Here is a 17,450-nt window from a genome sequence, read left to right on the forward strand (position 1 = left end):
CATAACAAACTTCTTTACAAACTGGCACATTTACAAACAGTTTGAAAAACAAATACTTACCATAAGTGGGTTGTGTCGTGTCTGTACCAGACACAACACGGCAAGTTCCTGGGTTAAGCTAATCCCAAACTGCCAGGGACATTTCCTCGACCACTTACAAATTGAACAGATAATACAAAAACCAGTCATAAGCACTGAGCAAAATAAATCTCCCAAGTAACGCAAGTTAAATACGATACAAGCCTACAAATTGAGGGGTAAGTCGTTGGCAAACACTGTTCGTACAGCTTTATGAATCAATTTTGCACAAGGCGACTGATGCCGCACGACGCAGAGAGAGAAGGCCCCACCAGGTTGCACGCTGCCAGCTCGGCCTGGATGCTGTGGTGCAGGTTGCTCAGGCAGGCCTCCAGGTATCCCAGGGAGAAGCGGCGACCGTCGGCACCGGGGATGGACGTCCCAGACTGCACAGCCTGTGCTCGTGGACAGGCAGACACGACACTTTCGGCACGGCCTAACCATGAACCACTGCCTTCCTCGAGATCCCATGACTCGCTTAGAACCCGAGGAAGCGAGGGAATGAAGTAGCTACAGCGCACAGGCATGGCTGGAGCCCTTCAAAGTCTGTACCCCCTAGCAGAAGCAGATCCAAGACTGAGGGACATTCTTGTGGATGAGCTTCGAGCAAAACAAGAAATGATCATGAAAGCCTCGTCTTCAGTCACCTTAATGTCATTCTCATAATTGCACTTTTTTTTTCTCGCAAAACACGTTGAACCTCCCTGTCAGGTTTTTAACTTTTTACCTAGACATTTTGTGAGTGTGAGATTGTCTGCCTATCTGTAAGCCCGAATGATGCAAGTCCACCCTAGGCTGACTGCAGTAATCGTAATACGTCTTTGTATGTTTTACTTTACTTCATACAGTCTAAGCTCATTAGAACAGACCTGGTTACAACAGACATTTGGATATAACATACCGATTTGTGAAGTTCGGCTGGTTTTCCTCTATGCACCATTCACTCAACTTCATATCTGCCTACAACATACTCCCTTTACAACAGACCGAAATCTTGGTCAAAATCAGGGTCTGTTATAACGACCTTAGACTGTACCTGCTTTCTGGCTGAAAGTTGGTTGTTATGAAATGCTCTCAGAAGAAGGGCAATTAAGGCACAACGAACTGAAGAAAAATCATGACCCACCACCCTGTGGAGGTGGATGACCAGCGAAGCCGTTTAGCAGACGACACAGACCCGCCCCGAGGAGCCAGAGGAAACTAGACGTGCAACGGGACCGCTACTCATCGGAAAGTAGACACGTGCGACTCGACTGTCACTTCGGGAAAGCGGAAGGAAAGGAAACTAGGCACACAAGCACTTGGAACGACGACAAAGAGAGGGCGGTGCGAGCGTAGACATGGGCGACGCGGGTCGCACAGCGGTTAGTCTTTGAGAAACCTTTATTATCTACCGGAGAGACTTCTGATCTTGAAAATGCTGCCTATTGATAACTAATCTACTGAATAGAACTATTGCCAAATTACCCAAGCATCAAGGAGAATGCAAGGAATGGTGTTCCATGCGCGGCACGTGCCGGCGTCTGCAGCAGTAACTGCTTCAATGCAAAAGCCTAAAACAAATGGCATCTTGCACGTGCTTTCATCAACGCTTTATTTGGGTTATTTACTCAATCTTTTATACGGGGAAGACGTGCGCGTGTGGCGGTGCGAGCGTAAAGTTTTTACTCATTGCACACGAAAAATCCACGGAACCCTAGCCATAAACAGCTTCGCTGTCTGTAAAACAAAATCTGAGAAACCCTTCCCCTCCCGTGCAGCGAATTAAACAGGGACCTTCAGACTCTTGATGCCGCTCAAAGTGTGGAGTTCTGTGCAAAACACTACCTGTTGTAGCATCTGGAGGGCATCCACGAAGTGGCCCCGGGCGCTGTCCGCATCTTCTCGTTTCTTCCGGAAGTCGTCCGCTCTCTCCGCCTGACCATGAAGCAGCGAGATAAGGTCTCGAAAAATCCCGAGCTAAACAGCGACTCGTTGAACACGCCACTCGTTCGGCAACATTACGACTGGAATCCAGCTTCTAGGACAAAACATGTGAAAGGGCAGTATGGGTGGCAGGGATTCACCCCGCAAATAGCAAAGATCCCTGCAAGAGTCGTGACCTAAATGGGCCTTTTTATGTCGAGCTGAAAATTGTTTCAACAAACTGCCAAGTTCAAGAAACTGCTAACTCCTATTCAAGATTTGCATAGAAACAAACCCTTAGGCTTTGCATCCCATAATTTATGATCCTATATTACACCATACCCAGCTTAAGTATTAAATTTAAGCATAAAATCTAGAAATGTAAAAATACCACAATTGTGAGTTCAATGAGAATATCCTCGATGTGGATTGAACAAGAATATCTTTAAAATATTCAGATGGTCTCAACTGCCAATTGCAGAGAATAAACAAAGTTCAAGCCAAACATGGGTCGGAATAGAAAATGAAAACTGAATAGAGCTAACCACGCAATGTGAAACAACCTTCAAGAAAACAAGTACCTTAGACTCCTCCTCTATTATGTAGATCTAATTACATAAGCTTTGTTTTCAAAGTACTTTGCATACGCACACTATTTCAACTTGCATCATTTAGATAACACAACAACAAAACAAGCTACTCAGGCTTGTTCCAGGCACTGCAAAGGTAGTTTCAGAAGGAGTCCTCACCTTGTGCTGTGCAAGCTGCTGGCCCAAGACCTCTGGGGAGTCCTCGGAGGGGCTTGGTAACGATGTCCCCAGGAAATCCCCGTAGACACGCTTGAGCTCCTCGAGCCTTGCCTGCACCAGCGTTGTTAAAAGGAACATCAACCAGGGGAAAACATCTTTTAAGATTACTTACGCTAACTGAACATTTCACACTTTATAGTGCTTGATCACCTTCTTATAAATCTGATGATAGTTTTAACTTGTTTTTTTATGTCATGGATACATTGCACATGCAAAAAATTGCCCACTATTAACATTCCCCAACCTTGGGAAGTCTACAAATTATACATTAAGCACCCAATATGACCGGACAAGTGCCCATCCCATGTCAAGATTAACCCAGTTTTCAGTGAACGTGGGCGCTTCTCCAGTATTTTACGGTACATGTTTTTATGCAGACGTGGGGCATGGCAGCAGACCTAGAAAGCCTAGTAAAATGAGCTAATCTGCTCCTTTTAAACCAGAGTGCAACAAACAAACAAAATGATCTGTGTGAGACCTTTTACTTTAAATACCTGAAAATTGCAAAAACAACACTGTTAAAGAGATAACAGTTTCTTTAAGTTTGCATAAATATAGGTTGTAACAAAAGCCTCAACAGTTACATTTATATATATTTTAAAGGATATGCGCACCAAGTTTGGTTGTGACAGAACAATAATGAACAACAATTCTTGTGCAAAAACTGAAGATGCTACAAAACTACAAAAAGAAAAAAAAAATGTTTGAATGTTACCACAGCTGGTGGTGGGAACACAATATTCTTGTTACTCTGTTACATAAAAAACTGAAGTTAATCAAGAATGCGACAAAGAAGATGGCAAGGCTTACTTCTCAAATAAATGTGATGGCAAACGAAACCACAATTTGAAGAACAGCGCACATGAAAAAGGATCTAATCTACACCTTTCTGTGTAGCCAGGAGTTCTTCAAATGCCTATTTGACTAATTTTGCAATCAAATTCGGTCCCGAGTTCTTTATACATGAAATATGAAGGTTAAGAGATAACACACCCTAAAACTTAACTCAAGATTAACCACAACCCCACAGGACAATCGTTCGTGATGAATTCAATGAGATTAAAATGAGTTGACAATGTTCTATCAAGATACAAAATCTAGCAATTTAATACCGAAGCCTCAAATGGTAAAAAAGGTACAAGTGAAAGATGACCGAAACAGAGCGAATATATGTCAATTCGTAAACAGTGAGACCGACCTGCTGCTAATAAACATTAACATCGTTTGCTTTTTCTCTCTCGCTCATTAGGCAATTAAGTTGACACAATTACTAATCTCTGTGAACGTCTAAAGGAAAAAACGGCATTCAAATACTGACCTAAAGTTCGTTGATTCAATTCTTGCCAAAATACAAAAATTAAAAAAAAAAGGCATTATTAAAATGTTTTTTATTAGAACCATTCATGACGCTCCAGACTTAGAAGCCAGTTCTAAAACATACTCCGCATTAAAAGGGCAGAGAATGTGGCACTGACCGAGATTTCCTGCACATGGCCTTGCAGTTCGTCGGCATCAAGGGCCTGGAGCCCCACTTGCAGCTCCTGCATCAGCTCCGACCTCCCTGCATCCCGTTCCAGCTTCAGGGGTTCCAGCAGGGCCTCATGGGATGATGCAAAGTGCTCCTCAAGCTCTGCCAACTTCACCACTAAATTTGACCCTACTACATTCAGTAAAGCCTGATGACGCACTTCATATATTTACAGTTTTCCTTGGTAGTATTAATTTGATGAAATTATAAGTTTATGCAGATAAATTCATCCAGCCTATAAGGTGCAGACACTATTGCCACTCATCTTCTGAAAATTAGATCAGTCCGACTGAACCAACTATAGTCCATTCACCCCTAAGCAGACAGTGTGGCGAAAGCTGGACGCTCGCTGGGCAAGTCGTACATCTAATCTGCTCGGCTGGGTTCGTCCTCGTAAAGGTTAAAGTGAGGTCAGTGCTGGCCACATTGCAAGCTTCTGCCCTGGTAACTGGCAATTCAAGTCATGTTTTTTTACATATGCCACAGGCAATTTTTTTTTATTACGAAGGTGCATATTGAATTGTTAGCTCGAGTTTTGTCTACGCACATCTTAAGGTGTGATGCTTGTTCACTTTTGCAAGGAATCTACCGTACATGCACAATGCCTTAACATGTACATTGGTCTAATGATATAAGGGAGTTCTGTGTTGAGTGCACTCATTTACTTACTCCTCACTATGGTACCCAATAAAGCAACCCCCTCCAAAAGAACTCTCTACGCTCTCACTAGTTGGGCACTGCACTACAAAAGCCACACACAAAAAAAAAAAAAAAAAGGAGAGAGAGAAAGAAAGAGGGAGGCGGTTGGATAAAAATTTCAAGTGACAGGGTAATCTCCGAGCAAGAGCAAAGGAATGTGGGGTTCACAAAAGAGTGTCAGGGTGACGGGATCTTCTCCTTTCCTTCCCCTCCAACTGTTTGGTTACGCTCTTGCCCCTGCACCTTTGGCAACACTGTGCGAAACTATACTTGGTTTCACCTAAAGTCCAGACGCAGCCGAAGCTACGAGCTGATGGGACCAATCTGAGCGTCAAAAGCGCACCACCATGGTGTTTGCAGTGATGTGATTGGCCTAAGCCGTTTTGGAGCACCTTTTGGAGCAGCCAAAACAGTGTTTTGGAGCAGCAAAAGTGGCTTTTGGAGCAGGTATTCTTAGAAAAAAAAATAATAATTGTTTCAAGTGCTGGACAAACCAAGGACACTTCGCTCGCCACAATAAACAAATTATAGTCCAGTTAGACCACCTGGGAGTCTCTAAACACATAACTGAAATGCCAATGACATGACGCATTCTGCAATGCTTCAGTTAAATGATACGTATATATATATACCCGCTATAGGTAAACAAGAACCAAATTGCACATATTAACATTTATTTGAAAATGACCAGCTCAGTATAAATAGCACAGCATTAGGTTGACTAGTGATAAAATAAATTAAAGCAGTCTCCAACTGATGAAACATGTGACGTAACTACTGCAGTGCAACACGAAATTATCGCACAATCGGAGATGGCCTGTTCGATCGAAACCATGCCACTCCGCTCCGTCGCCAACTGGTTCCCAAAATTGCATGCAAAATGTAACTGTCCAGCATACGACAAAAAACAGTCCAGCAGCACGTGCCTGCCAGGCCGGCAGGCAAGGTACCAGCTAAACACACAGAAAAAAAAAGAAGAAAATAACCTGAGCACATCGATGCAAGACATCACGAGCCAGGGTGAAGAAGTTCTTGGAGCGCTTCGTGCAACGACTGAACTCGAGACAAACAAGCGCGCTGAGCGGGTTCAGCCTGTAGACATTGCATTCTTTTCTTTGACTCACTTCCCTTCACCAACTTTCTTTCGCGGCAGATTTTTCACGCACCGGGGTCCCTTCCGAAAGAAAACCCGCCGAGAAAAACCTAGGTAATCAATATTTCGACACATAAGTCTTTGAACTAAAGAGGGATTTTTTTAGTAGCGTATTAAATAAGAACAGGAATGTTGATGAACATGCGGCGGTATTTAGTTTCATTTTAGAAAGCGGCATATCTGCAGCGACGTGGGGACGGCAACACCCGACGTCGCGCGACCACGGTGACTGGCAGGCAGCAACCAAATATAGTTTTCCCATGGCCGTTGCTTTCAGGAGTGAGTGCTTCAGCTCACTAAGGAACTCCCGCCGCGCAAAAACGTGGTTTTGTTTCATAGCACGACGTCATGGCTGGTACACTAGCACGTTAGCGTCGAAGCGCCGCACACGTCCGCGTCTATTGTTAAAGAAAAAAATAATAAAAAATTTTAAAAACGCGAGACGATGGGGACGCGGAACGAGACATGACGGGAAAACAGTGCAAGACCGGATGAACGATTGATGCAGGGTACTTTGTGTCGGGCAGAGCCATATATGGGGAGAGTTTGGCCAGACTATGATCTCGTCGCCGTAACGCTCTCCTCCCAAGTGAGCCAATCAGCACGCGGCGTAGAGCGAGAGGCATGAGCGCATGCGCGTGAACTCCCGGCTGCTCCCACCTGAGTGGGGAGGGCCGCCATCTTCGATCATTCTCCCGGCGGAATGCGTGGAATCGGCATCTAAATCTCGATTATTGCCTTTTATATCGCTGGCTCTGGCAAAAAAATGACATTCTGTTATTCCTCGGTGGGTTAAAAAGCTAATAAATAAAGATTTTTCGGCGTATGGCCATAAACTTTTATTCAGGCGAAAAAGAAGTCGGCCCGTAGCAGACGACGCGTAGCCTCAGCAGTGCTCTTCTCCGACCAGTCTCCGACAGCGTTGCTCAAATATGGCGGTCGTCTCCTCTCCGCTCCCTTCTTTCTCTCCCGCTCCTTCGGCGCTCTCCTCCCTTTCATTTTCTTTTCTCCTCTCCGGCGCTTTCGTCGCCACACCCACTGGCCAAACTCTCCCAATATACGGCTCTGGTGTCGGGCGGCCGCTTGCGCCACCTAGCTCACCGCGTGCTCAATTACGGCACTCAGTTTAGTTTCGGTTTATAAAGGCGACCAAAATTGGTCCTTTGGCGCAGGCTTGGCGCAGATTACCCATATCTTGGCAAAATGTAGCAGGATGTAGCAGGGTTAGCCCCTTGGCGCAGTTTGGCGCAATTGGCGCAGCAATCACATCTATGTGTTTGTCATGTTTCTGTATGTGTTCCATCATTGCTGAACCAATCAAACAGAAAAGGCAAAGTGACTTGCACTTTTGGGCCTGCTTTAATAATCCCATTATCTCAGCATCGGCTTCGTCGGGATTTAAGTTGAAACGAAGTATAGCAAGATAAAGTATAGACAACATTATTTTCTTCACATTCTATAGCCACTTAAAGAATAAGAACAACGGAGTGTGTCTTTTGATTGCCCCGCCTCCAACACGCGTGCTCATGGTCTGTCGCCATGCTATGGGAGCACACACGCATGCTTGAAAAAGACAATGAAGACGATTTTAATTAATTTTTTTATATGGTGCTTTTATGCTGAACCTAGCATGCTGCCCAATTTTTTGTAGAGATTTGTGACGCATATTTTTGTGCCTTCGAAAGAGCTAAAGAAACCGAAACTGAACTATCTCCATTCTCATTTCTGGGCCTCCGAAAACGGAGGTGACGTAGGAAGTGACGTCAAGTGTCAATAGTCGGAATCAATAGCATTAAGGAGATTGACACTCTAGTTACCGCGGTGGGTTATAGCACCGCGGTGGCACGGTCGTTTCGTCAGATCTGTCAACATGGGCGACAACGCCGCTCTTGCGAGCGAGTTCGGGCTTTCGTTCAGTGACTTAACACCAACGGAATGGGAGCACGTGTGTGGCGTGCTCCCGGCAACGAGCGGCCAGCAGCATTCGCACAGGCAAGGCGAGAGTGTCGCGTTGCCAAAGGACAGGGACGCGGGGGAGATACCGAGGGGAAAGCGGCAGCGACCCCTTCCGGGAACTGGTTCCTCCGCGGGGGACACTCCCCAAGAGGGAGAAAATAAACAGCACCATTTTTGCTTTTCAGGAGAGTCGGACGTCCTCTCTTGTCGTCGCAAAAGAACACGAACGGCAACCCACACATAAAAATCTAGCGTCGTCCGAACAATTACTGGTCTTCAGTCGACTGTTTGAAGTGATCTACAGCACACAAATTTGGCATGACTACCACTTTGCAGAATCCTTCGAGTATCGTGTTCCCAAAGTAAACACGACACCGTCACCTGAAACCAAAACCAAACGTCACAAGCGCGCTGTGTTCTTTTTTTTTTATTTATTTTGTTTGCCCATAGTTGGGGGTTGCCCGTTTCGCGTCCAGCGTAGCAAAGAGAAAAATAATACGCTGTTTTATTTACGGCTTAGTAATCATTTCCGGTCCGATTTATACTTTTCATGGTTATTCAAGTGGAAATTAGAACGAAATTCATAAAAATCGCGAACCAAAACGTGACCAAGGGCACGTTTCTCGTTTCGACCAATTGCTGACGAGTCTCTAGTGACGTCGTGCTTCTAGGAGCAGCAGCTTCACGCGAGCTTCGCTTCTCTTGGCTTCTCCCGCAACTCTTGGGGTGCTGCCGCAATCGATCCCGGTACGATTATTACTGAGACTGTTTAATTGATTTGCGCGGCACACAAGCACCGGTTTCGGCTGGAATTCGGGAGACGTTGCCTGAAACGTGTGTGGAACTCAACTTAATTGCAAGAAAAAAATATCCAAAATTGCCTTCATTGTCTCTTTGAAACATTGTCAAAGGCTGGGACTTGAGTTGGGACAATTGACGCCCCACCCTACCGTGCCCACCTCACACCCATTTCCCTCAGAACTAAGGATGCATGCCATGTGCCCACCGTGTCGGAACATGCCCTGATGGCGTCCTGGCTATGCTGGTAGCGACAAAGGGCCGCTTCTACTTGGGTGGAAGGGCCCAGTCCAGGTGGGCAGCTGCCCAGGGCACCCAGAGCTCGCTCCAGAACGTCCTCGGAGCCCCCAGTGGAGAACCGCTCCCTCTGCAGCCTCGACTCCTCCACGGATTCCAGGACCTGGGACAGCTGAAGTTTCGCACGATGAGAAACACACGAGACAAACAATCTACCGGCAAACTCTATCTCCAAAATCCTCCCTGCTGAATTTAGCTGGAAGACTGATACAGTATAGACCACTTACAACGTAACCGCTTATAGTGCGGGACCGGGTATAACGCGGTTTTTTTAAACCACCGGTTCGCCTCCCATAGAACTCCATGTAATTACATACCGCTTAAAATGCAGGCGCGCGAAGGGAAATACCGGTTATAGTGCGGTTTCTGGCACAGCCCGCCGGCCGCGCCGACGACCGGAGCAGCGAGCGCGCTTCCCTGTGCGACACTATATAACGGCGCTGACGGCGCGAGCAGCAAGCGGCACTCGCGTGGCAGTTGCGCCAGAGCCGAGTTGCTCGAAGAAGCGGGAAGAAGCGAAAGGCTTCAGTTGCCATACCGACGGAGGGACGCACGCACGTGTCGTTCACGTGCGTGCGTCCCTCCGCTGCGTTGGAAACAAACAACCGCAGCGACAGACCAATCGCAGGTCGAGGAGAAGTGTTGCGCGCGTTACATGGCGGTCGCGGGTCGGCTGCTTCTATCCGCGAACACGGCGTCGGTTGTGATCGTCGTCGTCAACGGCGTTCATTTCATCGTTCCCATAAAAGCGCTATCCTTGACTGTGAATTTTCGTTGTGTCGCTATGACAACCCAGCACGTACTAGAAGGGAAGATCCACCTACTCGTGCGGCGATGTCGTGGCGGCGCTCTCAAGACGGCAGAAACGCCCGTGTCGTCGTGTTTGTTTACTTCGACTACAGTGGTGATTTCTAAGCATTTGTGTCCTCGAACATCGCCCGAATTTCTTATTTGGCGCATTTCATGCGTGCGCTCAAGTTCAAGGTATTACTGGCGCGTACCGTGTGAAGGATGCGAATTTTCACGCGTTTTCATCTCCGGAGAAAAGTGATTAGGGTTAGCAATCCTGAACGCTCTCAACGTCCGTCCGCAACCCGCGACGCCGTTAAGGGGGGACACTACCCAGAAAAAGCAATTTCTGCAAAAAAAACGTTCATTTTGAAAAATGTCATGATTACATCCACCAACACCTAGAGGGTATTCCCAGAAAGTTTCATTAGATTGTACTGCATAGCTAATGTTTTAGAAATTATTTTCGATCCACCAATGCTAAAGAAAAGGTAGAGGTTGGAGGACTTTGAACGCATTTTTCTCCATTCCACTTTCTGGCATAAATTTCATATTAGAAAACTATCATTTTGTTATTACATAACTTGGATTCATTTTTATGAGTTTTTCTGGGGTCAAATTTTAAGGGGAAGATAACTATGAGCTTGTATTTTTTATTTTTGTCATTTTTCATGATCAAAAACAAATATTTTGAACAAAGGATGGAAATCTAAAAAACTGTATTTGTGTTGATGTGGCTTTTTTGTCATGAAAGATGGTACAACATAGAAATATAGCTCCATAGTTATCTGCTCTGAACTGCCCTAATGCAATATAACACATGAAAACAACAAATTTATAAGTAATTTCAAAATGATAGTTTTCCTACGCAGGCACGCCCACTTTCATCTTTGAACGTTTGCAGTTTTTTTTGTACCCTACCCAGGTTAACAAAATTTGGCAGAAATGTTCTCAACATCAACAGGAACAAGCCCTGTAAATATAACTTAAAACAGACAAGTGGTTCAAAAATTTACTTTTTTGGGTAGTGTCCCCCCTTAAAAGGCTGCGCCAGGCAAAAGCTGCTCATTTCTTTCAAAATGTGTAACACACTTGAGACAGAACTGTACTATTCAGGTGAAATAACGACTTTCCTCAAAGTAAGCTTTATTTTTCATCTAACATAAAATAAATTCTTTTCACAAGTGTAAGTTGTCTCATGGCATGTATTTTGGCCTGAAAAATTGATGTTTTGGTTATAGTGCGGTACCGCTTATAGTGCGGATTTTCGCGACTCCCGCGACATACGTTATATGCGGTCTACACTGTATTGGGTGACCAGACAAACAATAGGGCGCCCTATTGATTGAAGACCGGTGGCTTTGCCGAGTTTCCATGGGAGTGAAGCCTTTTAGAGCGCAGCTCTTAGGCGCCCGTTTCCGGCTTGAGCGGCGTCGCTGTCGGCGTAATTGCGCAGTGCATTATGGGTAAATTTTCCCGAAGGAACCCGAGGTCCTCCCGAAGGACCTCGGGTTCCTTTAGGGAGGACCTCGGAAGGACCTCGGGTTCCTTCGGGAGGACCTCGGAAGGACCTCGGGTTCCTTCGGGAGGACCTCGGGAGGCCCTCTGGTTTCTTCAGGAGGACCACGGAAGGACCTCGGGTTCCTTCGGGAGGACCTTGGAAGGACTTTGGGTTCCTTCGGGAGGACCTCGGAAGGACCCAGTGATGATGACGATGCGGATGACGTCATCAGTGACGTCACTGATGACATCATCGTCACGTGACCCGACCCCCCCCCCCCCCCCCCCGAGGTCACGTGAACCCCCCGCTCCCCGAGGTCACATGATCTCCCAGGTCACGTGACCCCCCCCCCTTTCCGAGGCCAACTGACCCCCCCCAGTACCCTTCCCTCCTCCTCCTCCTCAAGAGCTGCCCTCTAGTTCGGCGTTACAGGGAGTTGTAAACGGCTTTAATTTTTCTTTCTTAACTTTTTCCTCAGGTAAGTTCCCTCTTTGCAAATTTTACACAACAAAAATGCACCATCCGTGGGCAACGCTGCACAAAATTGTAGCGCGACAGGTTAAGAAACCGAATTTTGCGGTCGATTTAAAGAGCCTGGCTGCTATTGGGGACACCCGTTAGAAAAAAGTGTTTGAAACTGAAACTAGCTCAGTCAATCTACACAGGCGATCCAGTGGAAGTGGAAGGTGCCACTTATGCTCTCGGTGTCTTTTACGGGGATGGAACTGGGCAAAGCAGCTTTGGAGCGATTTTGGGAATAGAAAAAACTGCAGTTTGGAACAGGCTGCGAACAGCTAAAACTAGGTCTTGGAGCGAGTTGGGAGCAGCATACAAGTTTAAAGAATGTTAAGATAGAGGCTAAATGTCACCTGGCTTTCAAAACTGAAGAAAATATGGCATGCCACGTGAACTTAATGGTAGATTCAATAAATTTTTTAGTAGCAAATATTTTTCACAAAATTATGAGCAAATTACACAAAGCATATGAAGCCAAACTGCACATGACAGTGACATATGACAAAACCAACTTACAAAGAGGTAAATATAAACAGGTACAAATAGCTGTCATTGCTCGTCATTGACTAGCGTAGCAAGGTGTACCGAAAAATAAAATGGAGGTACAACAATGTTTATTCATATGTCCTTGGACATATAAATTTATTGGGGCTTCGTCAATTGCTCACAGATACACTTCTCTTTTTCGAGATTCTGAGCCAATTCCACATCAGCCTCCGCTAACAGCACTTGTCCAGGCTCAATCTTCTCCATCTCCTTTTTTTTTTTTTGAGACTCGATTTATCTAATGACTGTGCACGCTTAAGCATACAGGGAGTCTAGCAAATTATTATTCCAGGTTTTCCCTGACCACTGTAGAGGCAGTTAAATGTATAAGATTATTACAACACAAGGCATGGAGCATTGGGCACTGTGAGGATCATTTTGCACGGGCTTAATCCAACTTGCGTTTTCCGAAATATTCGGGTTCGTTGAGTCAGGATTAAATGAGCACTTTCTTGCCGCCGACATCGTCAGTGGAAAGGCCACTTCCGGAAACACAATGAAAACATGGTGCTCAACCACACACAATCATAACCCAATGGCAGCATGGCCGTCAGATGCACACTTTCGGATACTTTTGGCTTAGGCTTGGATTGGATTGGGGTCCACGGACTTTCTATTTGCTACTAAATCTAGTAGCTCTAACTAGAGCACTATATGGCTCCTTCGGAGCAGAGCAGCGCAATCCAGAATGGCATCTCGACGACTAGCGGCGAACGTCTGGAGGTTCCAACTTTATTCAGAAATGCATGGGGAACGTGAGAAAATCGTTGTTCCTTCAATATCGTGGGGATGTACGGAACGTTTTGACACAATAAAGGAATATTTTAGAATAATTTGCGCTAAGTTGTGTACCACGTAAGGACGTAATATTTTTTTCTAAAAATTGCCCGAGTGGCATCATGCAGCAGACGACGCAACGGCGTCACGACGACGTCACAGCGTTCACGTGACCTGCTCTGGCCAACCCAAAAAGTCACTCTCCGCTGCGCACAAAAATCGTCTGCTTCAAACGCCATTGCCTTGGAAATCGCCTTCTCAAATTTTTCACACGCATCCGATATTATGAAAACTTTGATAAAGTGTTTTGTGCTTTACCAACTTCACGACTGACTAGTTCCAAAAAGTGTAAACTTGGCAGTTATTTCTTAATCAGCCGTGTTGAGTCAATCTCTATGTGTTTTCTCAAAGGGCGGGCTGCCTCCTGGAACCACGAGTACCACGTGACTCGCGCCGAGTCACTCTGTCGGCCATGTTGTCGGCAAAACATGCGGATCAAAGGATTGCGCTACTCTGCTCTGTAGGAGCTATATAGTGCTCTAGCTCTAACCCGGATCTAGCCTAGTGTTGCGCCCTCAATCCAATCTAAGCCAAGCCAAGGCTTTAACTGGATTTGTCAGCTGTTCTCTTTGCACTGGGTAGCACTCTACATCGGGTGAGCCAAGCCCGCGCTCAGCTCTAAGCAGAATTTACTGTCAATTTTTCCGCCCCCACGTCCTCAACCGTTTGCTCAGAGCACTCAATGGCATTTCTGGCTCATTTTCCCTGACTGGGTTCACTTTTTGACGATATCCCTCACAATTCCCGGTTTTCCCGGCCGCCAGACGCCCTGATAGAGGATGGGACATTTCCAACAGATACAGAACTCATATATTCCCTACCAAACCTATTCACTATCCATTAAAAAATGGTACATTAGCCCGTCTTTGAACTAGATATCTGAAGTAAATGAGCCAGTGATTGTACAAGCCAATATTTAGATCAATTCATCCCCTCCATGTACATCCCTCAACGCTCGTTTTAGAGACTGTCCTAATCATTCTATTTTATCTTCTGCTCTAAAATTCTGCTGAGCATGGAGACAATACAGCTATCAGTGTTTTGGGGTTTACTTTTACCATTCCATTACAATGAACACACAAAGGCAAAGTCACGCTGCCAACCTGATCAGACAATAAAACTCCGCCTTACCCTGGATAGGAAGTCTAGGTTAACACGTTTGGGCCCTTGCTCTGCCACCTGCAACTCCAGGGCCTGTGAAAAGCAAAGGAAAACTAAATCATTAAAGGAAATACCAGATTTACTTTGGATTTTTCCACTTCCAGCCCTCAGCCACTAAAAGGGGGCTAAGCAGATGATTGAGCATTCACGCTACAATCTGGCAAATGGCCAAGTACTAAGCTAACACACACACATGCCAGAGTGACCACTCTTCACTTATCTGAAAATTCAGCTCTCTAATGTACAGTGCACGACACCGTTAGTGCAAACCCGACATCAGCACTATTTTGAAATTTGCTTGGACAGTTTTGACGGGGACTTATCTTTATCCTCCAAGTTAGTGCTCCATATGAGGACTTGCTGCCCCAATAATAGTTTTCATCGTAAGAAAAAGAAAAAAAAACACAGCAATCATTTGTTTGTTCTAACGGTGTAGCACTACGTGCACATGAAGCTTGAGCTCTAATTCTGTTACAAAGCTTCTATTCTTGCGTGGGCACTGGGTGGGAGCCTCACATGCACTCAACTTCTAATCCTGACAGAGCACACATAGCCATACACTGTCAAATGCCACTCAATGAATATCCTCTCAGCTCTGAAGATTAATCAGATCATGCAAAACCCCAAAAATATTTTAGCACCTATACATTCAACGAGAGTAAAGAATAAACTTTGCCCTGAAAGCAGTTATACCAAAGAATGACATTGGACGTTAACTCTTTCTGTACCTCGAGGAAAAGTGGCAACTTACAAAAAAATAAACACTTTTTTTTTTTGTTTAATAGCTACTCAGCATATGGCAAGGTATGGTACGTAAAAATGTTCCCAATAAGCTGCTCTAAAAAAGAAAGAAAGGTTTACACATGTTTAAATGCTGAATTTGTGATTTAAAAAATTTGAACAAAAAATCAAAACATTTGCAGCTATATTACATCACACTATTATGATTAAAAAGAAATCCAAAGTACCATATGTTGCCGCATATAAGTCTACCTTTTCAGAAATGGGAACCTCAAATTAGGGTATCTCAGAAATGGTATTAAAGTTACATTTGGAGTCGGCCTAAATGAAGTGTGCCCCATACACAGCACTACCACAACTGTAAAATAAAGAGCTCTAGCTGATACTGCCTTTTCTTGGTCCGTCAGCAAGTGCGCTTCTGTGGCGTCATGCCATTCAGAGACATTGCTGCATGCGGGGGTGCATGTCCTCTTGAATGCTTTTATTTTATTACACAAAACCTTGGTTTGTCATAGCACTGCTCTAACACACAATTTGCGCACCAAATTCAAATTTCGGCGGCATGCGGATAGCTTATGGGTGTGGTACGGAAAGTGCTAACACTCTTTGGAAAACCAGGCGGGCAAAAAACAAATGAACAAGACTCTTACCCGAACTCTCGACTCCATCCTGAGCAACTGTGCTTTAAGGCTTTCTTTCTCTACATTCAGTTTCCGCACCAGGGAAGACTGGTCAGGAAAGGACGGTCTCTTAACCTCCCATGGGACAGAGCCCCTCGGGTCTTTGCTCCTTGGGTCAGGGACTCCTGGGACTTGACCCCTTGGCTCATAAAACCTTGGATCCTGCATCGTCAAGTCTGGGACTCTTGGGTCCTGTCCCCTCGGATCCTGTCCCACCAGGTCCTGTCCCCTTGGTTCGTGGGCCCTTGGGTCCTTGTCCGGGTACCACAGTGCCATCCTTGGGTCGCCCTGACCTCTGTATCTGAGGCCATCATTTTTAAAAAAAAAAAAAGTCCTCATTCAATTTGACGCACAATCCCAACTTGTGGCTCACAACCGCAGACATTCTGAGGAGATGCATTCTAGTCTTGCCAGTGTTCAACAAAATACAAAGTGACCATGCTAACGTGAGCAACAAAACATACTTGTAATGCACCCAATGAAAAAAAAAATGTTTAAAGTTACAATACAATTTAAGTTTTTTTCCTAAAAAAAATTCTGTATAAATAACAGAAATGATGTTTAAATAAAAAGAAGACAAGCAAGCTGGAGGCTGTTCTACTTAACAAAGAAAAACTTCAAAAAAAGAAAAAAAGAAGAGAACATTGAGGTTTTATGTTGCAAATTAACTAAGGCTATGAACAACGCCTCAAATACTCCACGAGGAAGGGACCATGAGGGGTGCCAACCCTACATCACGCACTATGGAGGCCGAAACGAAATCTCTACAGCACAAAGACAGTTGACAAAAAAGTAGGGGAACAAGCGATCCACAAGGGCGTTTGCGCCACGAATAATGGTGGCACGTCATCGACTATACCCTGTGCCCCACGCCACAAATATCGTCGATGAAAAAATATGGGAACAGATGATGCACAACGGAGCTTGCGCCACAAACAAAAGTGCCACGTCACTGCCCATACTTGGTATGGCTGTCGGCAGGAACGCTTCTCTGTCGTTTTCAATCAAGGTCGCCTCAGAGGCGAGACACCCACCTGCTGTCGACCGGGAAGCGGGTGTCGTGGGGCCTGCTGGGTGCATTCCAGGGGTTCCCCACCCACGGTCCTGCTGAGGGAGCCCCTCCGGAGGGTTTCGGGGCCATGCCCCTGCTCGGGGCACCGTCCCACTGGCCAAACGCCTGGTTCATGGCCACATGGCACTGCAGGCAGCGGGAGTTCCCAAAGAACGAGCGTCACATAATACAATTCACGGAAAACACTTCTTACCTTCTTGCAATCATGAAGATTATTGATCGGTAAGGGAAAACTAGGCACCGGAAGCATCTTAGACTGTCCAGTAGGGGTCTGCCTGCTTACGGCCCAGCCCGCGGGCAGGGCATGGGCGTTGCATTCGAGTCTACAAGGAGAGCTGAAGAAACCAAGTCAACCACAACTTCCTTTCTTTCTGTGTGTGTGTG

At 45.6% G+C, this 17,450-nt stretch overlaps 1 protein-coding gene across 1 annotated transcript in view; it reads right to left on the bottom strand.

Annotated features, from left to right (window-relative positions):
• The window catches only part of LOC8026033 (serine/threonine-protein kinase 31), a 62,634-nt gene that overhangs the window by 30,048 nt on the left and 15,136 nt on the right, over positions 1–17,450 (bottom strand). Inside the window, exons 10-17 of the mRNA XM_029976000.4 lie at positions 17,029–17,192; positions 15,965–16,295; positions 14,544–14,606; positions 9,135–9,335; positions 4,268–4,390; positions 2,733–2,843; positions 1,906–1,995; positions 351–473 (exon numbers count right to left, since the gene is read on the bottom strand). Coding sequence (XP_029831860.2) covers positions 351–473; positions 1,906–1,995; positions 2,733–2,843; positions 4,268–4,390; positions 9,135–9,335; positions 14,544–14,606; positions 15,965–16,295; positions 17,029–17,192 — 1,206 coding nt within the window. The remainder of the gene's footprint in view (positions 1–350; positions 474–1,905; positions 1,996–2,732; positions 2,844–4,267; positions 4,391–9,134; positions 9,336–14,543; positions 14,607–15,964; positions 16,296–17,028; positions 17,193–17,450) is intronic.

Source organism: Ixodes scapularis, unplaced genomic scaffold (assembly GCF_016920785.2).
Source record: "Ixodes scapularis isolate PalLabHiFi unplaced genomic scaffold, ASM1692078v2 PGA_scaffold3__209_contigs__length_174095766, whole genome shotgun sequence".
Classification (NCBI taxonomy): Eukaryota; Metazoa; Arthropoda; class Arachnida; order Ixodida; family Ixodidae; genus Ixodes; species Ixodes scapularis.